This window comes from Mauremys reevesii, linkage group 16, assembly GCF_016161935.1.
Source record: "Mauremys reevesii isolate NIE-2019 linkage group 16, ASM1616193v1, whole genome shotgun sequence".
NCBI lineage: Eukaryota > Metazoa > Chordata > Testudines > Geoemydidae > Mauremys > Mauremys reevesii.
This window is the reverse complement of record NC_052638.1, coordinates 11,298,412-11,324,031: the sequence shown is the minus strand read 5'-3', so window position 1 is coordinate 11,324,031 and position 25,620 is coordinate 11,298,412. Positions and strand designations below refer to the sequence as shown.

Sequence of the window (25,620 nt, the reverse complement as noted above, 5' to 3'; positions counted from 1 at the left end):
TTCGTCGGATGTATTCACCCACAAAAGCTCATGCTCCCAAATGTCTGTTAGTCTATAAGGTGCCACAAGACTCTTTGCTGCTTTTACAGATCCAGACTAACACGGCTACCCCTCTGATACTTGACACCAATGTGAAGTGGCTGCAAAAAAGGCAAATGCAATCCTAGGATGCATCAGGCAAGGCATTTCCACTAGAGAGAGAGGAAGTATTAATCCCATTTTTACAAGACCTCATCTGGAATACGGTGTACAGTTCTGATCACCTGTGTTCAAGAAACATGAATTCAAACTGGACCAGGTGCAGAGAAGAGTTACTAGGATGATCAGGAGAATAGAGTGCCTATCTTATGACAGGAGACTACAAGAGCTTGGCTTGTTTAGTCTAGCAAAAAGAAGGCTGAGAGAGGATATGATTACTTTCTATAAAGAAATTGGGGGAGAGGAAGGAGGGAGTAAACACCAGGGAGGATGAAGGATGTTGGTCTAATTTTCGATGTTGGATTTAGGATGTGAGTGTTGGGTGGTGTTGGTGGCCTGTGATACATGAGAGGTCAGATTGGATGATTTGGTGGTCCCTTCTGGCCTTAACTCTATGACTAACCAAAGCAACAGCCCAAAATAGTGTGCCATCTATTGGTCAAGCCTCACAATTACAATATTTTAATGTTCCAAACAGGCAGTAGGCCTTTTTTCAAGTAGGATATCCCTTTACTAATAAGTATTATTTCCCATCTTCCCTCCACACCACCACAGTAAAAGGTGTTGACTGTGAATATCAAACAGAAGAGAAAATGGGAAGATGAGAAAAATTTAGTCTAAAAAAATCCTACTGGCATAGAGCTGGTTAAAAACTACAAAAGTTATTCATGTGAATTTCAGCAAAATTCATCATGTTTTATAACAGTCCAATTTTTTGAATTTTGCATAAAATTGTTTAATTAGAAATTAGAATTTTTAGAAAAGTATTGCTGCACAAAAAAATCCCACCATCTGACTAAACCGACTAATCAAAATTTTCAGTGCAAAAAACAAAACAAAACACCCCCCAAAAAACCAAAAATCTACTGATGATAAATGAACCAAAAAACAACCCCTCCTCTAAAAATGACAAAGAGGCAACATGATTCCCTAAAAGTTTTTGTCAAAAAAAATTTGAAAAGTGAAGAATTTTGAAGCAACTGGAATGTTTCCACAGAAAAAGTGTTTAACTGTTTAAAGAACAAAAAACAGCCATATTTCAGTAACTAAACAGATTTAGACACTGATTTTCACTTTAATGGAGCTATTCACAGTGCATAAAGTTAAACGTGTATAAGGCTTTGCAAGAAAAGGGTCTTAGTTTGAAAAATTCATCCAGATTTACTAGCTTTGTGTTAATATTCTTTTCTCATTTATTTATTATTTAAAGATTTGTGGAGCCAGCTGCCTGTTTGAAAAATAACAATTAGACTTCAGTGCAGTTGGTCCTATCCCACACGCAAGCCCCTTGAAACAGGAAGTCATAACCACTTATAAATGAAGAGGGAAAGGAGAATGGAGAGATGCCAAAGCAGGACTAAATGAGAAAAAGGAAATGTATTTAATTAGTGTTCTCTGTAAAACTTTACAAATGTACAGCATAGTGCAAAAATGCAGTCTCAATGCATCAACTTCAAGTAAAGTTAACAAAAAGTGTAAAAAGCCAGGAAATACAGTCACACTTCCTTGCAGGGGAGATTTCAGAAAAATGTCCCTAGGGGTTCCTTTCTACCGTGAATTTCCAATCTAATGCCTAGAATAGAGCAAGAGGGCTAAAGAAAAAGAGGGACTCTTCCCAGAGTAGCAGCTGGCAGTGGTCACAGTATAATGTTTGGCAGTATGAAGGTTGGAATCTAACTGTTTATATAAGGGCTGTTTGGAATTGCTCATTCTTTTGGATTGTGTTTAGTCTATTCCTATTTGCAAGTAGCTATCCTAATATGGTTCATTTTCCTACCACAAATGGATTCTGGTTCAGAAAGGTACTTAAGCACATGCCTAACTTTAAGCATGTGATAGTCCCATCAACTTCATTGGGATTACTCAGGTGGTTTAAATAAAAAATGTGCTTAATTACCTCACTGAATAAGGGCTGTAGACTGCCACACAAAGACCAATTTCAATGGAAGTTGTGTGTAAAGATCCAGGCAATTAAATAGTCCTTGAATAAGGAAACCAGAAGTTTGTCAGGTGGAACAAGCCTCTAGCTGATTTTAAGTTTTCTAATAAAAGAAAATAAGTAAACGGAATAAAAATCAACTCAATAAATTTCAGCTCAGTTCATTGCTGAAAATGATACACAGATAATCAAAGAACCATCTTTACTTGAATCATATAGGGATACCAGGTCCAACTGGGGTATATTTTCTAAATACCAAACCGGTGGGGACTGCCATGGGCTTCCCTTAGTCACAAGCATAGAAATACTGGATGGAATTTATGGAAATGCTGCTACATTATCATTTCTTAAAGGATTGTACCTTGTGGCTAGTGGATAGAGGCACTCAGTGAAACTCACAATGGTAGCACCCACAGTATTAAATCAGATGGCCAAAATTTGTTAACTAGCACAATGTTTCTCAACTCTTTTAGCTCTTTATTTATTGATAAATAGATGGAGGAAATGGCTCTGAGAGGAAGTCCATTTAAAATTTGAGGTGTTTTTCCCATTAAGGATAATTTGACTGCAGTTATACCTTATCTCAATAAATATTTTGGGATGGATGCCACTTGACCATTCAAATTGCTCAGAAACATGGTTCAATATCATGGATCGTCATGGCAGTAAGAGTAGGCAGGGTTCTTCTTTCATTTGACATTGGCATGGCTTATGCCTTTCCTTTCTGTTTCAGCTTGAAGGCCTAAGTTAAGTCTGAATTGCTAGGTATTTGGGTTAGTAATTTCTCTAGGGAAATGCAACTTATTTAGAAAATTCTGAAATAACTGATACACAGTAAATTTCTGATTCTCCGTACTAAATCCCTTGTGTAACACTAGAACTACAGTATAAAAAACAAAGCTCTGCTTTGTTGAGAAACATAGTCTTCAGAAACCACACGAAAGAGAAGGTTGATTCAAGGTTTGGAGGCTGGTTTAGGTTGCACAAAGAATAGAAGAAAAGCTAGTGGGCAGAGTACACTGTACCTCTCAGCCCTCCTCTCCCGCAAGCAGGTATTTGCATGGAAAGTCTAACTCAATCAGGATCCCATTAAAGAAATCTGGGTCCTCTCATTTGTGTATATGAATAAAGCAACAGGCTAGCGAAATCTTATTCAGGGGACTCAGAATAACCTCCAGGTCAATGCGAACACACAGCAGATTAGACTGGATAAGGTATTGAAACGCCACTGAAAACCAAAATTATATCCAGCCCTTTGTCCTATTTTATCTACTATTCTATATAGGTTATTATACTCCCCTCATCACAGTAGCATCTGAGTGCCTTCCAGAATTGCATTAAGTGATGTGACTAACATTCGTCACATTTGGTTCATTCTTTCTCATCCTTTTCCAGGGGGGAGAATTCTGTATGCAGTGGAGTGTTGTGGTTTGGTAGTTTTTTGTTTTTTTTTTTAATTTAAATGTCCATGCTGCTCAGTGTTGATGTTGGAGAAGGCAGGTCAAAGAAGTGTATCTTGCACTTTGAACGGAAGGTGGTATGGTTTATGATGGTCCTTAGTTTCTATGGGAGTTTCTTTCACAGTCTAGGATGGGCCTTCAGAAAAAGTTCTATCTCCTGCACAGACTGACGTCAACTGAGGAATGTGCAAATTCAGGATATCCTGCTTAAACTGTGAGGATAAGGGAGAGATACAAGTATATCTCATCATATCAAAAGAAAGAAATGGGTAAAAAAGAAAACACTTTTAGGGGGTGGACCAGTTGCAGAACTGATTTCCTGTAACTAGGCATTCACAAGACCCCATCCCATGCACATACACACTGTTCTTTGCTGCTCCATTGGAATCCATGCATCTGTCTTTATATTACATTAGCCAGTGCAGATTTATTTTCCAATGTCCATGACATAGTTTTATCATTTACTCTACTGTTAAAATCTTAGACGCTTTTCTTACAGAGTATAAAAAATTAAGAAAATGTACTGCTTTTGTGATTAAAGGAAATAACAAACCCTTGCTCCCCACGGGAGTGAGCAATGATTGCAGTTTGTTTCTTGAAAGAAGACTACCCATTGTAAAATTTGTCCTGGGTAGACATTGGAAAACATTGGGCAGTGCAAACAGTTATGGTGGCTGAGTTTTCCATCAATTAAAAAAAAAGCAACAACCACTCTTTCGTGTGTTTCTAAGTCACTGTTGTTTCTTTACATTCAAAACTGTAGATGTTTTGTAAGGGAGTAAAAGGCACAATTGTCTTGTAAAGCTAAATAGATCACTAGTTACTTTCAGTTGGAGAGTTCAGGTTTAATGGAATATCTCCTTGGAGACCCACAGAGGACAGATAGGAAGCCATATTTTCAGATGGAATATAAAGAGCTGAACTTTCAGGTAGGTTTACAATGTTGCTCCCGAAGCCTGCTTCACGTTCAATGGGAAACTGCTGGGTGCATTCAAGAATGACATCTTTCCCTAGGAGTGCAGACAGAAAATGGAAAACATGGTGACCGACAGGCAAACTACTGGTCTTTATTAACTAAGCGCTGGATCCTAGGACGTGCTGAACTCCAATAGGACTTGAGAGAGTTCAGGACTTTGCCGGAAGTACTTGGAAACTTTCAGGATTGGAACTGGGACAGTCCAAAAGCCCATTAAAGTCAGTGGGAGTCTTTCCATTGGCTTCAGCTGACTTTGGATCATACTTCAATAGCTGAGATGTGTGGGAATAAGGAAATGGAAAAAGAGGCAAATGGCCTGAGGCCTTTGAGGACTGGGGAAGAGCAACTGCTCTTCCTCACTTATACATGTGCTTTCAGCTTTTTTCCACCTCTGCTGCTGGAGGCACCCACCAGTTCCAATTTCTCCCTTATTTCACCCCTACTATCCTCACACTGCTACTTGTATAATAGGGACCTTGCAAAGAAGAGATTCGAATCACCAGGCCTTACCAGTACAGACATGCATGTTTCATGCAACATCACCTACAGTGCCAAGGAATTCTGTCTTCAATACATCTGTTTTTTAATGAATTTGTTGCTCATGGAAGCTCCTTGGCTGAGACTAAAGTCATTGGTCTATACACGACAGCTTTGATACATGGTGGGGGACACTACCAGAAAGCCGGAAGGCTCAGTTTAGAGCAAGGAAACAGATGGTTTTAAAACACGCTAGCTAACGTATTCCAATTAACATATTTCACGCATCACTGGGCACCTAGCATGGTCTCATGGCTGACCAGCTAATACATTTTTAAAACCCTGTCTACTCTAGGTCCTAAGTGGTGTTTTAAACACATTTTAAAAACCTCTTTCTACTCTAGACAGAGCGTAAGGCCTTGTTTACACGGGGAAGATTTTTCAATATAACATAAGGTGTGAATTTAAACCAATATAGTTATACTGGTATAGCCGCTCTATGTGGACACCGATTCTGTTCGAAGACCGCCTTTATTTTGGTTTAACTTATGATATTAGGGAAGGAATTTAAACTACACTGAAAAAAAAATGCCACTCTAATTCCAGAATATGAGTGTCCACATGACAGGGTTATACTGGTATAATTATATGAATATACTTTCCCAGGCAGACAAGACCAATGGTACAGCACAGACAGCAGTAATGCAAGAATCATGACACTGCTGAACCAATGTGACTCAATCGTAGTTGGAAAAGACCAGCTCCAGGGGTAAAACAGAACTTAATTTCCATACCCATTCAGATGTCAGCCTCTCTGCCGAGACTGCTAACAAGGGTTTAAATGAGTGTTATTTATTTTAAAAATAGGGACATATCTCTAGTAGATCAAGAGGACAAGGGAGATTGAGACTATCAATATTTCACCTAGGTCACCACATAGCAATTAGATGCCAGTGAACAATCGAAAGGAGACTGGCTACATTCTGATAGACACCACAGATGTTTGCAGTGTTAATGTTGCCTTGTTGGTTCCAGGATGCTAGAGAGACAAGATGGGTGATATCTTTTCTTGGACCAAATCTGTTGGTGAGAGAGACAAGCTTACACAGAACTCTTCTTCAGTTGGTCCAACAAAAGACATTAGCTCACCCATCTCGTCTCACCATAGATGCTAGCAGGAATAGATAGAGGTTGGTCATATTTAAATCTTGGCACATCTCCAATACAGCCTGCTCCATATAGAAGCTATCTTAAACAGTTACTCTTAAAAAGATCATTGAGTAACAATCACTAAACTGAAACACAAAAGTTGCACTACTACAATAAGCCTGTGGTCTGCTAAAGGATCAGTACTGGACATTTCATCTAGCCATTAAAAATGCTTAACCATTAGTTTCATTACTGAATTCCCATTCCTTTGTTTGCATGAACAGCTATTGCTGGTACCTGAGCAGGTGGTGTTAAAGTGAGGATTTAACACTTTGGGAGACAGCTCATTTACATTCTTCTCCAGATCCACTGTGAGTTGCTGCATCTTGATGCAAAAATACAAACTACAATGTACAATTATACAAAGACAGGGAGATGGTTAGAACTAGGCTGTTTGTGAAGATCAGTGCTTTATTCATATAGCAAATGATAACACACAGAATTTATCATCACTGTCCTCCTAGTCCATTGAGCTGGCCTCTGTTCTAGTAAGCAAAATTATGAACACAAGAGGAATTGTTAGTAAATTGCCATGCTCCAGTCTATGTAAATCTTAGGTTATCTCAGGTTTGGCTTCTGCACCTGGAGAGCTACCAAGCACCAAATATGAGATGTCCTTGAGGAAGCTTTAAATAAAAAAAATTACCTGTGGTTGCTTTCTCTCTCCTCCGCCTCTCTATTCCATGTGGAACATGGGGCCAACCTGTGATTGCTACTTACAGCCAATTGGGGTGGGAAGGTGGGATTACTTTGCCCAATCCCACTCTTTTCAGGCTAACTTTGGAAGGTGAAAAATGAGGGGTTAAAATTCTTGTGCAACCAAGCATGACTAGCTGGGTTCATAGAGCCAGCAGCTAAGATAACAGGAATATTTCTCTTAATCACACTATACCATCTAACTAAGGGTCCTTATCGAAAGCCAAATACAACATGCCATCAAACAGAGGTTTTTCAAATTTCTAACCAAAAAAACACAAACACATTTCTAGGAGTCCTCTCACATTAACTAAGTTGCAAGGCTGGAAGGTGCCAAGAGAAGAGTTAAAGTTGTTGTTGGAGGCCTAACTTTGAATTTCTTCTCTTTTGGAGTTATCCTGTGAGGTGAATAATGCCCTGTCAACTCCTACTGACTTCACTGCTCAGCAGCCCACAGAACAGTAGATCGGGGGGCGGGGAGGGGTTGATGTATCCCCGGACCCCTTCTATGTGCTTGAAGGTACTTTGACTAGATTTTGTACTTGCTTGCACTGTCACTCTGGCATAAAGCTGGTCATATGACTATATGCTCTTTTGTATGCTCAGGGCGTCACCCTAGGAGGCTGCCTGAGGTACTGGAAAATCCTGTTGAGCGGAAGGATTGAATTACTAAGTACACAGCCTTCTTCTGCGTTTGGCCGAATGGGGAAAGCAACCTAGGAGTATCTGTTGGCCTTTGCTTTTATACAGAGTCCTCCATTTTGAAAGCAAGCTCCCACTCCTGTTGAGCCTTTGCATTATCAACTGGGCCTTCAGAAGCTCTATTTCCCTCCTGACAGCCAGGGGGGAAAAATTTACCTCAGAAAATGGCCAATTATGAAAGAAAAAACAAAAGCTAGCCAACAACGTTGATGTTATGATAATGGAATATTGCCGCCTTAGCAGCACTGACACAGAGGAGCGAAATCCTGCCCTCTGGCTCTCTGAGGAGACAAAACAACCTGACTTGCAACTCTGCAGATAAAACTTGTCTGGAGGGTGATATTGTAGCTCTGAAATGCTGCCCCTGGTCTCAAGTAGGAGAAGAAACCCCAGTAATGAAACCTAACATCCTCTGACTGTTACATTTCTACCTGTGTGTAATATTACTTTAGTGATATTATCCCCAGTGTCAAATTCCAGTGTCACCCTGCCTAATCACATTCCCCCACAGTTTCAACTGTATATATACTCTTCATTTTCTTTCCTAAATGGTTGTGTTACATGGCTGTGTGCTTTTAAACAATGGCATTATTATCATAGAATCATAGAATCTCAGGGTTGGAAGGGATCTCAGGAGGTCATCTAGTCCAACCCCCTGCTCAAAGCAGGACCAAACCCAACTAAATCATCCCATCCAGGGCTTTGTCAAGCCTGACCTTAAAAACCTCTAAGGAAGGAGATTCCACTACCTCCCTAGGTAACCCATTCCAGTTCTTCACCACCCTACTAGTGAAAACGTTTTTCCTAATATCCAACCTAAACCTCCCCCTCTGCAACTTGAGACCATTACTCCTTGTTCTGTCATCTTCTACCACTGAGAACAGTCTAGATCCATCCTCTTTGGAACCCCCTTTCAGGTAGTTGAAAGCAGCTATCAAATCCCCCCTCATTCTTCTCTTCTGCAGACTAAACAATCCCAGTTCCCTCAGCCTCTCCTCATAAGTCATGTCCTCCAGCCCCCTAATCATTTTTGTTGCCCTCCGCTGGACTCTCTCCAATTTATCCACATCCTTCTTGTAGTGTGGGGCCCAAAACTGGACACAGTACTCCAAATGAGGCCTCACCAGTGCTGAGTAGAGGGGAATGATCACATCCCTTGATCTGCTGGAAAACCCAAAATGCCATTAGCCTTCTTGGCAACAAGGCAGGGCCGCCCAGAGAATTCCGGGGGCCCGGGGTCTTCGGCGGCGGGGGGCCCTCGCTCAGGCGCGTGGGGCGGCCCTTTCCCTGGGGGGCGGCATTTGGCTCCGATTGAGCTCCCGCAGGCATGCCTGCGGCAGGTCGACCGGAGCCCGGGACGAGTGACTGCGGCGGGTGCCGTGGTCCCGCGGCTGCGCTTGACCTGCCGCAGTCATCCCTGCGGGAGGTCCAGCCGAGCCGCAGGATGAGCGCCCCCTCCGCAGTCATGCCTGCGGCAGGTCCACTCGTCCCGGGCTCCGGTGGACCTGCCGCAGTCATGCCTGCGGGAGCTCAACCGGAGCCGCAGGGGCCCCGGAAAACACTCGTGGGGGCCCCTGCGGGACGCGGGGCCTGGGGCAACTTGCCCCTCTTGCCCCCCCCTCTGGGCGGCCCTGCAACAAGGGCACACTGTTACACCCCAGGGAGGGCGGCATTTCACACACATATTTTGTAAAGCACTTTCACATACATGGCACTCTATGCATTTGAGATATTATTTTTTTTCCTTTTAGAATATGTTGTAATTAAATCAGTTTTCCAAACTAAAAGTTAATTAACAGTGGGTGAAGGGTCAACTCAAAGACTGGTACTTGGGCAGCTGGTTTCAACTGAAGACCACATAAAAGGCAACTCAGATTCCAGCACACTGCATTTTCATTATCCCAACCAGTCCTCCAAATAAGCTCAGGTTTCTTTTGAGTGGGAAATAGAGGTCCCAAGTCTAGTTTGAGTCACATGTGAAGAGTATTGATGCTCTCAGTTTCATCCCTGGTGAATGCTTACCCACTGTAAAATTCTCCTCCTGCTCCCCATAAAACAATTATTCATTCTCCACTAATGTACCAGCTCTGTTCATAAGAAATGCTGTTTCATATCTATAGTATTGTTTTCACACAGACACAAATATGCATCCCTTACCGGTGAAAAATTGGCTTCCATGTCAGTCAGATTCCACTCGCTCACTGAAAGATTTGGATTAAAGACCTATTGGAAAAGAGACATTTATTTTCCTGGTAGAAAGTAAAAGGATTCTATAATGGCTTTATGATTCATATTCTTTTGTGAAGGACTGTCTTAAGACTTTGTAGCTGAGGGCAAGATTTTCAGAAGAGGCCAGCATCCAGCTGCTCCCGATGTGACACTCAATTTAGGATGCTAAGCTTTTTTGAAAATCAGGCCATTAATACTACGTTCTGATTCACCCAGAGAGAGAAGAAAGAAGTTGTATTATTAGCAGAAAAACTCCTACCAAGGAACAAAAAGAAGAATAAACAATGATCACTGAATCTTTCCATTAAAGGCAAAGGAAGTCACAGGTTCTAGCACCTCTCAAGATTTGGCCGTGAGAGAATAAAGATGTCCTATTTTCATCTCCCATTTCTTAATTATCCAAACATGTTTATTATAAGGATAAATATGAAGCATCTAAGAGATCAACTCTCTTCTGACAAATATATTCTTTCCCTATATATGGAGCTATTTGAACACTGGAATAAAACATAAAATATACAAGGTATGGATGAAATCCTATTGCCAATTTGCAATTTAAAATGTCCCAGGAGTCCCAGACAGGTGAAGACCTTGGTGGTATAACGTGGCCTCAGCAGCACTTCTAAGAACTGGAGGAAAAGGTGAAGATTTAATAGGTCCAGACATAATCTAATTGGATGAGGCAGGACCATATAGGATGCAGAATACTATGAAAAATATTAACTGGACCACTAGAGAATAGTATTAAAACTATTTTATGTAAGAGTGAGAGTGTTAAAACTATTTTAGATCTTATGACCTTGTCTTAGCCAAATGGATTGTGTTGTGTGATCCTAGGGTATAAGACCTAAGTAAATTTGCCTTCACAAGAAATGAAAATGCTTGATAAAGTCTGAAGCTGCTCAAACTTACTGTTACGAGAATACTCTACAGAGGAGGTGTCTGTATATACATAGATAGTTAATAGATAAGATGCCAGTAGATGGTGCACAAGAATATGCTACATTGTTCAAAGTGATTGTCGCACTCAAAAGTGTGCTCTTAACACTCACATCCAAAACGCTGGCAGGTTCCAGATTATACTGCTGGCTCCTCAACAGCAGCTGCAGGCCTTCTAAACTCAAATCAGGGCCATCCACTGGGTCAGAAATTTCTGTTCTGAGGAAAGAGAAAAGGAAAATGTGTCATCGATATGAAATAGACACATTTATATAGAAAATACAATTTATTAAACTTCCCAAGGTAAAGCATATGCCCAAATTTTACCTAGCAACCCTACGGGCCATACTCAGCCCTAGGTTATACCAGCTTTTATGGACTAACCCCAGGAGCATGACCCACCAGAATGGGGAGAAGACTATTGTGACACTAAGCAGTGGAGCCTGCTGTATGCCTTCTAAGGGGCCCATGTGTCTGGTCACATCCTCTCCGTGGCTACCAAAGACTGGTTCCTATGGAGTCTCTGGCAGAATTAAAGCTACCCTCCCTGGAGGAAATTCTGAGGGAGGAACAGGTGGTTATACCTCTCTCCCCCCCTCCCCATCCCCCCAGATGGATCCCCTCTAGATCTGAAGTCGGAACATTGCACACCTTTCTATACCAGGCTCAGTTAATCTGATCCAAGAAGCTTTAACTCCTGTGATTAAATGGGAAAAGAGCCCGTTATAGAAAGAGTTTTACAAGCTAACAGAAGAGTGACACCCTGCTAGGGAGGGAATCGTAAAAAGCAGCCAAAATCAGGGACTGCTTCACTCCACACCTGCCCTCCTATCTTCTCTTTCCCTGCCCCATCCTCCTTTCTCTTTCCTTTTAGCTGATCCCCCTCCTAATTATCCTCTCCCTCCAAAAAAAATGTCATTTACATGACATTGGCCACCATCACATTGTTCACTCTGCTGGTGTCTTCTACTTCCCCTACCGTGTGTGCCTGTTTTGTCTGTTTAGACTGTAAGCTCTTCAGGGCAGAGATCATCTGTGTTTGAACAGAGCCTACCAGAATAGAGCCCCATTCTCGGTCAGCTCTCAGGCACCAATAAACACGATTTGTAAGAATAGTAATACAGCTGATGAATTATTATGAACCCTTATGCAAAAGTTCTGTAGAATACAATAGGGTTTAAAATCAACAGGGTTCTAGAGAAACCACTCTACAAACCTACAACGTGTAAAAGAAAATTAGTTCTTTTTATAGACATTTGTAATTATCCTATAGAATTCTATAGCAGGGATTTGATTTTCTATTAAATTCTATAAAATTGTGTTCCCCCCACCATTTTCTCTTAAATTCTATCAGACTTTTCCATAAGAGACCATACAGAAAGGTTTGCAGCCATTCCTGCCCTGTCAGCAGGCGCCATAAATGAGATTTCCATACAAGGACAGGGTGAGTGCCCTCAGATTTTATGTAAACCCTTGTTTGCAGCAGTGGATCCAATTTCTCTCTCTGTGGCGCCACTGAAGTCAGCAAGTTACAACCGGGATTCACTTAACCTTCTCTCTTCCCCTTTCCCATGAGAGTTTTCATCCAGCCCAAGATGTGGTAAGAACTTCCTTCTCTGGGGCTGCCCAAGTCTTCTCAGATTCACTCAAAACCCTTGCGCCTTTCTGTTAATTTCTTACTGCTCTGTCTACCATGTGTCTGATGGAGGTTTCTTGTCATCTCTTATCAGATATATTCCCTAGTATGACACAAGAGGATACAATGGGCACAGCACGCTGTGTGCAGCCAGTGCCATGTTCCACTGGTTTTAGCACTGTACGCTGGCCCTTAAGCCCTTTGCAGCATGGAACTTGCATCACTACAGATGTTATTAGCAGACAAGATGTTAGCCAGCCACAAGCCATTCTGTGTAATTGGGTTGCCACCTCCGAGGTACAAAAAAAACAGGACATCCGGGATAATCCTGAGCCCATCAAACTGGACAGCTGGCAGCGTGTACTGAGCTGCTGTACAGTTCTCCCAGGATAATCCTGGGAAAACCTGGACAGGTGGCAACCCTCATGTGCAATGCGGTTGAATGTGCATAGCTGCTGTCCTCCCCTCACCTGTCTAGAGGTCCCCTTCTGCCTCTTCTTTCGGGTTGCTGTGAACTCGCAGACTGTGGCGCCCCGCAGCTCCCTTTGCCTTCTAAAACAGACTGAACCATTGCAACTGGTAACACAGGGGGTTCAGCACAGGCAGTACAGCCAGGCAGAGAGACATCTGGCTCAGATGTGGCTTTCACTCCAGGGCTAACTGGTTCTTCCTTGATCAGCATGTGGCATTTTTCCCTGAACCAAAGAAAAGTTTCAGCACCACACACACACACATACGTGCACCAAGGGCTTTGCTATTCGCATGAATGGGAAGGGCAGTAGTGGCAAAGGGGCTGTTTCTGCTTTTGATCCAACTGCCATGCAGTGTTTATCCCCCACTGCGGCCAGCTGCACACGTGCATTCTGTCTACACCCGAGTTTAATTAAAATTTTAATTTTGGGCCTACTGAAGTCAGTAGAAAGACTCCCATTGACTTCAGTGGGCTTCGGAATAAGGACCGGCTTTTCTCAGAGATTTTTCCTTCTTGTGCATGCACATGGCTCTTCTTATTTCCTCTGCCAGGAGAAAATGAGGTGGCCTCTTTTAATCAGCAAGAACTGTCAAAGGCACAACCACATGCAACACGTGCTGTGCCAGAAGGAAAACACCAACTGGGAAGTCTTAGATTTCAACTGTCAGATCAAGGGAAGGGCACTGACATTTCATGTAACCTCTCACACATGTGGGAAATACTACAGGGCATCCACCCTGGTGGTCCTGACCAGTGCTGCCACCCTGGCTATGTGTCTCTTTCTGTGAGACACTGTGTTTTATATTTCAGTTCTATATCAGACACTGAGACCACACCGCTAAATGGATTAAAGGAATCCTGGAGTCTGCCGCGTTATTGATACTGTGTTAACCTCCCAACTGGAATGCTGCTGCTATTGCAAGCAAGTGGGATCAAGGTCCAGCACATTTCCTGGAGATGTAGGACCAGCTAGAAGGAATTCTTGGTTCAAGGTGCACGAGAGGGTCATTAACATCAGTGGGTCATTAATCTCCAGGGAGTGTCCTGCATTAAGGTTGTTATTAATTATAATTATTATTCTTATTATAGTTGAAAATAGGAATATTGGGCCAAATTTTCTGCTGGTATAATTCCATTCACTTCAACAGAGTTATGCCAGAGGTGAATATGTCCCATCAGGTATTTTACATATGCAGAGAAGGTGGCATCCACATGGTACATCTATTTATCATGCTCTTTGGACCACCTCACCTGCACTCTGCCCATATCCTCAGCACTCAATCTAACATTCCAACTCCCTGGGAAGCTTCAAACAATAGCCCTGTTTCTTTAAATTAACCTGCCCGAGAAATATTTCCCTCTTCTCCTCCCTACTGTGTAGCTTCCTCCAATCTAACCCCTGTCTGAGGCCCAGGATGTGGGCAAGATTCGGACACAAACCAAAGACAGGTTTTCTATGAGTAAAAGTGGCCCTGTTCGTTATCTTGCGGCCCTGCAAGATTAGAAATGGAGATGTAGGTTTTCAAAACTGACTAAAGGATTGAGACACCCATCCTCATTAAAATTCCCACTAGGTCATCTAAATCCCATAGCTGCCTTGAAAGTCTCAGACAGAAACGTTATCCTATTGGGAATGGAAGATTTCCCCTTTTCCAATGGGACCAGCCTTCAATTCTAGCCCTTAAAGGATATGAGCCATTAGACTTTCAAATAGTGACATTTTTATGAGTAAAAAACTGCTATGTGCCATTTTTAGAAGTTTTTTATAAGCCCTGCACAGCTAGACTCAAAGTAACTAAGGCAACTAGCTCTACAGGCAGAGGGATACAAAAATGAACACTAAGAAAAAGTGATCAGACTCCACAACTTGCTGTTGTAACACATCTGGCACCTACAACATATGTGATGGGGTGGGATGTTACAAAGGATTCATCAGCACAAATGTGGGATCGTCTGCAGAACTCATGAATGGCGAGCACCCATCAAAAGCTCATGCTAATAAAATCTTTACCATGCACCACACCATCATGTATTCATTATATCTCTGCCTTGTTATGAGACTTCTCTACAAAAGAGCTGTCCCTATATACGTAGATACTTTATTAATAAAGTGTCAGTAGATGGCACTCAAGAATAAGCAGCATTGTTATATACTGAAAACTGGTTTTAGGGAGCAGATCTTACCTGGAGCACATGGTTCTAACTAATTTTAGGGATAACACAGTTTAATCAGCATGCATAGGTCTTTTCTAGAGAGTAGCTGCCTTGTCTATTAGCTAGAGAGATTGATTATAGAGCTTTCACCATTCCATTCAGTTTGCATGAACATAATTATAGCTTATAATTTCGTCACTGTAATATAAAGCCTCTGAATGTCTAAAATGGACAATAGGAAGAGAGGAGCTACATAGTCTAACTCTGAAATATCTCTGTGTACTTGAATGTTGTAACTTTCTGGAATCTTTGCACATTGACCTAAAAGTTCTAGAGCACTTATGGCAGTCTTCTCTATTTTCTGGTTATAAGGACGATGTTCAGTTTAGTTCTTCCTCATTTAGTTCTTCCTCATCAAAACCAAATAGAAGATCTCGCTTTCTTTTTCTCTTTGTCTCAAAATAAAACAAACAAATCCAGATCTCTTACTCTCTGATTAAGATTGAGACTTCCATTTTCTTGAGGAGAAAGTATCAGTAAAATGTTCTGGATAACTTTTCCAGGAAGTGCGTGGTAGCTCCCAGCACAAAATCTATGACTGATTATTGCAATCTGTGCAAGGTCACAACCTGTTTTTTAAAATTACCCACATATGGCAAGTTGCAAACCAGATAAAATACACAGCCACTCTGTAAATACGTGAGGCGTGTAGTATTGACTGAGGTGCATATGCCATAGTAGAATTAGGCCTACACAATATTCTGATGTAGTTATTTGTAGCCTGGCACAGATCTCTAAGGGTGTCTCTATCTTTTGAGCGAGGTATGTAATTCTCAGCTCAAGGAGACATACCCACTCTAGCTTTCATGGAGCTGGTGTGCTAAAAAGAGAGTGCAGCCGCAGTGGTGAGAGGGGCTAGCCACCCGAGTATGTGTCTAGTGTCCTGGCTGGGTCACGTTGCCATGGCTAGACTATTTTTAACACACTAGCTAGCGTGGGTATGTCTCCCTGAGCTAGGAATTACACCCAGAGCCCAAAGTACAGACACACTCTTAGTTTACGATCACAATAATGTTATTTACCTGTCACCCTCTGGAGGAGATTGGAGCGGCACGACATTCGGTGGTGATGCTTCAGTAACATCCGATATGACTGGCCCTCCAGCAATAGCAGGACTGGTTAAGCACGAGGCAGGTTCTGTAGATGGCTGCAAAAGAAAATACAAAATGATCAGTCTGTGATACAGCAAGAAGAATTAAAGACGTTTGTTAGGTCAGTTATACATTGGCTCAGCGAGGAGCAGAGATGGGTTACTTGCTTATGACAGGGATTCTGGCTCATCTCCACCAAACTCCTTGAACTTCCACACATTGCCTTGTGGGACTCAGCAGCATTCGATCGCCTGGAGCACTCCCTGAGGTGGTGCAGCTACACCACTCCTACGGGGGAGGGCGGGGGGAGACACGGACTAAGTGGCAAAATCTAGTCCCTACTACTGGGCATAGCCCCATTGAATTCAATGGAACTACATTTGGTACTAAGCACTCTCTCTGGTAGTAAGAGTTTACAGGATTGGGCCCTATGGGCAAATCCCTGCTTCAGTCACTCATGGTGCAATTCTCTTGCAGTCAATGAGGTAGATGGTGGAATACTCACATGAGGAAAGTGCATACAGCATCGTAATCCCCTCCCCCACCCACAGGCCTACTACAATACACCCTATGCCAATTGGAATGACAGCTCCAGAGGGATTTTAATGTAGGCAGAATGAGATTAGAACATATTTAAATTTTCCAAGACCCCTTAACTTCCTCTTGGTTGAAGGATCCATGAGACCTTTAAATCACTGCAAGCAACCAGGACCTTATTTTTATGTCCCAACAACTCAGCGTAACCCTTTCTCTCTCCAGTTACGTACAGTCTTTGCTTACAGCACCCAGTGCCTGGGAATTCACCTTGTTTAAACAAATGGCATCTATGGCATCTGTTCTGCACTGGGCAGGGTAACCAAAGCAATCACAGGAGTTATGATGCTATGGATTACGCAGGGCTGTTGTCTTCTCATCTGGCCAGAAGGGCCTCTGTTTCTAGCTGCTCTCTGAACTTCTCCTGCCTTGGAGAGCTAGGAAGAGGCTACAGGCTGAATGTCTATATTTAGGGACGTTTTAGGTGGGATTTTTATACTCAGAGTCCAGAGGTGGGATTTTGGGACTTGTGCTCCTTAGTCATTTAGGTGCAACCCCAGGTTGTTAAGGATAGATTCCCAGCTGGGAGAACCCTAACCATAGAGACGTAGCCTAGAACATAGTCCCCCCCCGCAGGCCATCCATGGCCAAACACCTGGCTAGAATGACACCGGGTTGTGCTCCAGCTCTATCTCCCTGTCTGACCACATGGGCCTGTGAGTAGTAACCAGGAAACAGCGGCCAGAATCTCTCTCCCCTACTCCAGCCAGAGCCCCTTCGCACTCTCATCCAGTCAGAGAACAGCAGGGAAGGGCAGCCAGAGAGCGGGATGGGCCCTCTTTCACTGCGGAGTAGTAAATTTTCAGATAAATAAAATGTAACTTTGCAAATCTCTCTCTCCACAATGCATTTTTGCCACATTGGGTCACTTTTAAACATTTGCTCTCATTTAAAAGAGTTACCGGTGCTAATAGGTCATGCACAGAAATGTCACCTTTCTCACAACGACACCATGACAAAAAGAAGGAATGAAACAAGGGTCCGTGTTTGAAAGCGAACCTACCGACTGAATGAAATAGGAATCATGAAGAGGGTCCACAGACAAATGTCGGCTGAACTTGGACACTTGTGGCACTGAACTTCCATCATCTAACATCAGAGGTCTGTGGAGAGAAGGAGAAAAGATATTTTATCTCAGCCTTGTATTAACTGTTTGTCCCCTAAGTATGAGTGTAAGAAACATCTGAATCAGTGGCTGGCATCAGCTGGCAGCTTCTCAATGTGTGTGTCTTATTTTCTTCTGCTGTCAGGTGCTTTCCTGTCTTGTGTCATGGATGGTAAAGTGAAAAGCTACAGTGTCAGAGCAGCTTTGGATAGATAACCAAGCACACGGGACCTTTCATGTCCATGCAGAGGACACAGGATCTTGGTTTTCCAGGTCTTATCTGAAAGATCCTCACACGGTAAATGATGCAGAACTCTATAGCCCACAGAAGACAGAAAATCTGAAACACTCCCACCAGGATTAGAAGTTGCAGTTCCACAGAGGTCTAAGCCCAGTACTTCAAACCTGAGGCTTGGACCACCAAAGCATCCATCCCATTGATTTTCCTTTGCAGAGGCTGCAATATTTATTCTTTTAATAATTTAAATTAAGCGCTGGGAGGGGTTATATGACTAATACTAGAGAAAACCTATTACCTCAGCCACACTATTAAAGGGAAGTTCATTCTTAGCGAAAGCCCTGTCAAGCTACCAGATTCCAGTGAGACCCAATCATCCAGCAGAGACCTACCCAAGAGCAGCTTTCGCCTTTTCACCAGAGGTTTGAAAAGAAAATCTTTTCTCCATTCATCTTTGTGTGAATTTTTGCAATTTGCCTATTAGATCCAGTTGTCTCTTCTACATTCTGTGCTCTGTTTTGGAGTCTCATCCCCATTCTGCCCAAACATGCAACATAACCCAGTGCCCAAGTATTTCAATAAACCAAATTTCAGCTCAGTTAGACTGGAGTCTACATTTCATGGCAATCCAATCAGTATTACATACACATTTCACTAGAAAGGTAGAAGTCTGATGAGAAATAAAGTATTTATTAATGAATGGAATACAGAAAATGAATAGAATATATGGGAATGCAACTTTCCAGGTAAATTGCAACCTTAATTTTGGAGGACTGGGGGTTAATGCCAATTGCTGTTCCTCCATCCTCAGTGAAGCTTCCATTTTATACGATGCACAGTACCTAGCCCCTGAGTCCAGATGACACTCAGGAATGATTTAAAAAGTGACAAGTGATTATGGAGCTCTCGATTTTGCAAGGGGTGGGGGAAATGCAATACCTTAACAGGGCTTAATTAGTACAAAATGCTGAGCCCCCATTGTCTGAAAATCAGGTCCCTTTAAGGGGTCTCAAGCTGGGACCTTGAAAACTGAGGCAAACAAAACCACAAGACCCTTTTGAAAATTTTGGCCATAATTGATCTCTCTTGGGTACTAAGATACGGCCTTCATCACCATAACACTTGAGCACCCCACACTTATTTAGCCTCACATTACCACTGTGAAATGGAGAAGTAGCACCCTCATTTTGCAGATCGGGAACTGAGGCACAGAGAAATTAAGTAACTTGCTTAAGGCCACACAGGATGTTTGTGGCAGAGCTAGAAACCAAGTCCCTGTCCACTAACCTAACAACAAGGCCATCCATCCTTCCTCTCCTAAGAGCCTCTATGCCTTTCTTTAGATTGCAAGTGCCATGGGGCAGGGAATGTCTTTGTTCTGTCTTATACGGTGTTGGCCGCATTGCAGGGCTTGATAATAGTAACAAATAATAAATGAGAAAGAGGGCAATGGACAGCTGGAAGTCCGAGTGGAAAGATTTCTTAGGTGGAGTCCAGCTGTTTTACTCTGGAAAGAACAATGGGGAACATTTCAAATTAGTATCCGGGAAACTGACTATTTCAGGAAACCTTAGCACGTTATTTTTTAAAAAGCAGCCAACCATATTAATCTCCTCGAAAAACAGAACCTGATGCCGAATGGCAGACAGCTGAGCTTGCAAGGGGTTACAAATCCTCCTAACAATGAGCTGACCTATAGGTCTAACTTTATAGGTTAGCCCATTCTTTCTGCATCCTCTTTTCACTGAGTTTCCTCATCACTGCTAATATTTAAAACAAAAACTAATAGACAAACAGCAAAACCCAACATTTGCCTGGCTTCTCCCTCTCATTTTCTTGTTTTAAAGAGAAATTGGCTCTAGTTCTCCTAGATCAGCTGATTGGTTAGTCACGTAGAGCTCAGAAACACAGGAGGCCTAGAGGCTTATACCCATTCCATCTAGCAATAACAAGTGTGTCTTTATCTTTGTGCATTTCCATGCACTATCTACACTTTGTAAGTTTTGTAAGTAGAATTATTTTCAAACCAGAGAGGACTTCCATCTTCTAGAGGTTATGGTCAGTGCCTGACTTTAATGATGCTACAGCCTCTGTGCTTTGCCTAGGCTTGGCGTAGAACAGGCAATTAGCTTCCCAGACCTGAAGAAGAGCTCTGTGCAAGTTTGAAAGCTTGTCTCCCTCTCACCAATAGAAGTTGTCCAATAAATTACCTCACCCATCTTGTCCCTCTAATATCCCGGGACCAACATGCCCACCACTACACTGCATACAACATGGAAGCAGGCAGACAGTGCTTACCTCAGGGCTCAATATTTTATTAATTCTTTGACAGACTCCATGAGCTTACTGCTAGCTAACTGCAGTTCGAACCCTTCATCGGAGAGACTGCCTGAGTGGCTGAGCTGCATTGCCAGGACTTGGGCAGCAGGTGTCCAATGCTTATCCCTACATCTGCAATCATTCCTGTGCCTGCCTTGTTCCCAGCTTGCTCCACCACTGTTCCTGCTTTGTTCTCAGTCCTGTGGCTTCCTTGCTCCTGCTCTGCTCCAGCCCTGCTTCCCAACTTAGCTCCGGACTTTTGAGTCCTGATCCTCGGCTCTGGATCCTGGATCTTGGCTCTAACCACAAGGCCAGTCCACGACACATTCAAAGACAATGTCCTTTTTTAACAAGATGCTTTCATTTAAGAACCACAGCAAGCTACAAAGCAGAGAGCAGAGCCCCTTCCCATGTGCTTGGTATTCTCCTTGCCATGAGCCAGAAAAGATCATTCCTAGTTCCTTCAATTCGTCCTGTGTGACGTTATTGATATGAACTGGGACCATATAGAACATGTTTGCAACCAAGGTCCTGTAGTGGCACCAAATCTTAGGTAAAGGGGGTCATATAAGGTGTCTAAGACCAGGTTATGGGTTGCTGGTTATGATTATGCTGTCTGTGTGTCTGTATCATTTTGTAGTTGAAGTTATAAGTATTGGCTCTATACTGTCTGTATTTTGTATTTGTGCTGTGCTTCTGGGTGACACCGCAGACAAGTTGGTGTTAGCTCGGCCTAGCCTGCTTGATGGCCCATTAAGGAGAGAAGGCAGACACGCCTTGTGACTCAGCAAAGTATGCAGGGACTTGCCCATGTGACTCCAGACTCCATTTTGCTGTAATTTTCCACAGTAAGGACAAAGAGGTTCTTACATCTGGAAAAGCCTATATAAGGCTGATGCCTCACCTCCATCTTGTCTTCAATCCTGCTTCTTACCTCTGGAGGGACTTTGCTACAAGCTGAAGCTCTACACAAGGGACTGATGACCCATCCCAGCGGGGGATGTTCCCCAGAGACTTGGTTTGAACCTGCAGTTTACTCCATCACTGCTACAAGCCTGAACTAAGAACTTTGCCATTACTGTAAGTAATTGATTCCATTCAACCAATTCTAGCTCTCATCTCTACCTTTTTCCCTTTATGAATAAACCTTTAGATTTTAGATTCTAAAGGATTAGCAACAGAGTGATTTGTGGGTAAGATCTGATGTGTATATTGACCTGGGTCTAGGGCTTGATTCTTTGGGATCGAGAGAACCTTTTTCTTTTATTGGGGTGTTGGTTTTTATAACCATTCATCCCCAGGACGAGTGGGACTGGTGGTGATACTGGGAGACTGGAGTGTCTAAGGAAATTGCTTGTGTGACTTGTGGTTAGCCAGTGGGGTGAAACCGAAGTCATTTTTGTCTGGCTGGTTTGGTTTGCCTTAGAGGTGGAAAAACCCCAGCCTTGGGCTGTGACTGCCCTGTTTGAGCAATTGGTCCTGAATTGGCACTCTCAGTTGGGTCCCGCCAAAACTGCATCGTCACATCCTGATACACGGAAGTGCTTCCTCTCGTGTCTGAACGCTGTCACTGCAGCTACCATAGATCATAAATAGAGATGAGCTCAAACTGGAAGACAGGATCCACCTACCCATGAACTTGGAGAAGTTTGTATTTGGGTCTGGATCCAAACTTGACAACTCAGGCCCATCTCTAATCTTACACAGTCTTTATATTGAGGCAGAGAGCACAGACATGCAAGTTACAGAAGCTCTCAATAAGGGGTGAGTTCTCAGCTAACACTCAGAGCCAAGAATCAATACACCAGGTTCTCCTCTCACTTACTCCCCCAATACAGTGGTGTACCTTAACTGACTTCAGTGAAGCTACTCCAGATTTATACTGGTTTAAGTTAGAGTGAAATCAGGCCACATCTATCATATCAGCCCATCACTGTGGTAGCCAAGCACTTTGAATGAAGTTCACCCTCTGTGCCGACGCAGCCCGTTTCAAACCTCAAGATAAAGCCCGAATTTGATGCTCTGCACGGGGCGAATTTTACCCTAACATAGGCTTATTCCCAAGCATCTATTACAATAATAAAGAGCATGTCTCACAAGATGTACATGCCATCAATGACTTCCACACAACAGTAATTTACCCTTAAGATTATAGTTGTAGAAGCAGCATCCTAAGTGCAACCTGAACTATTTTATATGCATCCAAGTCCAGTGACCCTATTTTAATTAATTGATTATTTTAGTTAGCTAGGGCTCAATTCTGCTCCCGTTGATTTCAAATGAAGTCCATAGGCTTCAAAGGGAGCCGGATCAGGCCCACAGTTAGTTCAGTTGTCCCTCTTTCCGCTCACTCTGTATTACTAAAATAAAGGTCAGAGCAAGCTGACATGCTGGTTCTCTAAAGGCCACTGAATGAGGAGTGTCAGCAGGTCTGACTCAGCAGTTCTGCCCCATTCATTTGTTATCGCCATGGTGCCCAAGTCAGGTGACTTCCCACCCCACTCTGAGCTGAGCTGGTGTTTTTAATGAAGCGTGAGCATTATCTGTCCGTGTGCGCGCCACACCAGGGTACGTACAGTTTTCTCTTTATCCCAGCACCACTGGGGTTTGATTGGAGCTGGCCGAACAGAAACTGAATCAGCTGTTAGGGGAGATCAAAGTCAGGTGTTAATCAGCAGTGGTCCAGCATTCCACACTCCAGAGTGCCTTTCTTATCATGTACATCCCCCCGTTTTACCGAAACCCCAAAGACACGGGATCTGCCATGCAGAATATAGAATCATAGAAATGGTGGGCTGGAAAGGTCCTGTGCTGAGGTAGGACCAAGCAGACCATTCCTGACAGGTGTTGTTAAACCTGTTCTCTACAACCTCCAATGACAACGATTCCCCAGCCTCCCTATTCCAGAACTGAAACTACCCTTAGAGTTAGAAAGTTTTTCCTACTATGGAGTGGAATATCTGAATCAGAATGTATGAAATGACCTAGCTTGAAAAGGTTCAGGAGCAATTTGTGTAGTTAAAACTCATGGGCTTGATTTTCAGGTAGTGTTTCCGTGAACGGAACTGTGCACATTCTTTCACTGTCAGGTGCGATGAACAAGACTAGCTAGCGCAGCATGTGCATACGCAGTCCCCAACTAGCCCCATTATATCTGGAGGTATGTGTGCAAACAAGCACCTAATTCCATGTGCATCAATGCACACAGATCTGCTTGACCCGAATCAATCTCTATATAAGGTAACGGGCTATTTACACACCTACGGATGGTCCTGGACTGAGTGTCTCAGCCATTTCTGCTAGATTTTTAACCCTGTTTTGCTCAGGACACCAACCATAACGCAAGAATGCGTTCGTAGTGAGAAATCCTTCATCAGAGGACAGTTGACTCAAGCCTAATGCAACACTTTCACCGCAGACCAGGTGCAAACTGTGTATTAGCATCATGTCTTGCATCCATCGCTTGCCTGTTTCTTGCAGTACAAGAAAGAGAGCAGCGAAAATGCAACTACAGTGGGTGTGGAGCTTCTACCTTGCCACCGTGTTAGAATCAGAACGTGACTCCTCTTTGGTGGAAAGGGAATCACTGTGGGCTTCGCTGAGCCATTTACATGCAGCCTCATGGTGGGGGTTTTGTGGAGTCTCCCCTCCCCTGGGGAAGCTCCAGGAGGAATTCATATATTTTTAAGGCCAGATGGGACTATTGTGATCATCCAGTTTGACCTCCTCAATAACTCAGAGTCTAGAATTTCACCCAATAATTCCCCCTACCAGCCAGATAACTCTGGAGAACTCATCATGGAGCTGCCTGGCAGACTGGGGAGCAGCCACCCGTACACTCCCTGGTATAACGGGCCAGTTCTGCTGTCCAGCATGGAGGAGGGACAGCTGGTCGGTGCACTCAGAAATCACACTGAGAGACGCAGAGACTGCAGCTGTGTCTGCATGCTCTTTGCCTCCTTTCACAGCCTTCTCACGGATGCATCAGGGCTCCATCTGGGCCTGGATTCTTTGAAATCTATGGAAAAACGTGACCTTCCCATCTCTCGAACTGTGCATAAAACATAACGTGAACCACTCAACAGAAAAGCTGATGCAGTTTTTAACTGAGAAGTCCGAGAAGGACAAGCACAGCATTGCAATGCAGCGACTGTAGTTGGAAACCATACAGTTTGGCCTATCCAAGGAGATAACATTGCTGTAGTATCTGTCATATTCCCTGTTCTTAGCACTGACTTCAGCGGGGGCAGGCTCAAGGATCTTATGCTTCGGGCTAGGAAGTGCAACCTTTTCTCCCTTGCTGAGTCCTGCCTCGCTCGCTGACTACTTGTGTGCGTGAGCACTCACCGACGGGAGGAAGGGCTGCACGATCTAGGGAATGTACAGGCTTCGTGACCATTTTACTGCGACTTGCACAAAGAGCTAGGGAGAAATCTGGGCAAGCCCAAAAGTCTGTAGTCAACACCCATAGCCCAAGGCATTAATGATGAGGACTATCTCCATAGAAAATGCATAAAATGATCCATCTTGCTCCCATTGAAACCAGTGAGAGCTTTGCCCCCGATTTCAATGTAAGCTGGATCAGGCTCAAAGCGCCCATGACTCCCCTACATACAGTGCAGCCTAAAGTCACTGTGATCACTAAGGAGCAATACAAATTTATCTGCTTAAGGATTTTACCCTTCTTTATACATGGGCACAGAGCTAGATGCTGAGTCTGAGCTCCCCTAATGCTATCCTAGGGCTGCATGGCTGTAAAACCAGATATGGCCAAAGGTGATACAATTCTCCGCCTGTCACGCAGAGCTCCTATTAGCACTCAGGAGAGTCATGTGCAATACAATTAGGAAAGAGGGAAAATACATACATGGCAATGACAAAGACTGAACAAAATATAATGAAGGCTCTGGACAGGAATAGTGAGACAACTACATCTTTCTGATAGTCTGCATAACACCATTCAATACAACTTTACGGTTATCTGAGCCCGAGCTGGTCTGATCGCTACCTTGTTGATCACTTTCTGTTGTTGAGAATGATTCTGCCTGAGAGATACAACTTCCCGCCACAGGACTTCATTCTGTCTGAAAGGGAAACAGAAACATCCCCTAAGCACACAGACATCC

The 25,620-nt window shown here is 43.2% G+C and overlaps 1 protein-coding gene across 11 annotated transcripts in view; it reads right to left on the bottom strand.

Annotated features, from left to right (window-relative positions):
- Nucleotides 1–1,556: 1,556 nt before the first annotated feature.
- Nucleotides 1,557–25,620, bottom strand: part of LOC120384425 (F-box/LRR-repeat protein 8-like) — a 76,233-nt gene continuing 52,169 nt past the window's right edge. For 8 of the 11 annotated variants that reach the window (XM_039503108.1, XM_039503106.1, XM_039503112.1 and 5 more), the window contains 9 exons: nt 25,503–25,578; nt 23,071–23,135; nt 17,836–17,935; nt 16,170–16,294; nt 12,932–13,156; nt 10,939–11,044; nt 9,815–9,880; nt 6,497–6,584; nt 1,557–4,607 (listed from right to left, as the gene is read on the bottom strand). In XM_039503108.1, the coding sequence (XP_039359042.1) occupies nt 4,414–4,607; nt 6,497–6,584; nt 9,815–9,880; nt 10,939–11,044; nt 12,932–13,156; nt 16,170–16,294; nt 17,836–17,935; nt 23,071–23,135; nt 25,503–25,578 (1,045 nt within the window). In that variant the 3' untranslated portion in view covers nt 1,557–4,413. Of the gene's footprint in view, nt 4,608–6,496; nt 6,604–9,814; nt 9,881–10,938; nt 11,045–12,931; nt 13,157–16,169; nt 16,295–17,835; nt 17,936–23,070; nt 23,136–25,502; nt 25,579–25,620 lie in introns of all 11 variants that reach the window. The other 3 variants (XM_039503104.1, XM_039503105.1, XM_039503107.1) reach the window with 3 other exon arrangements.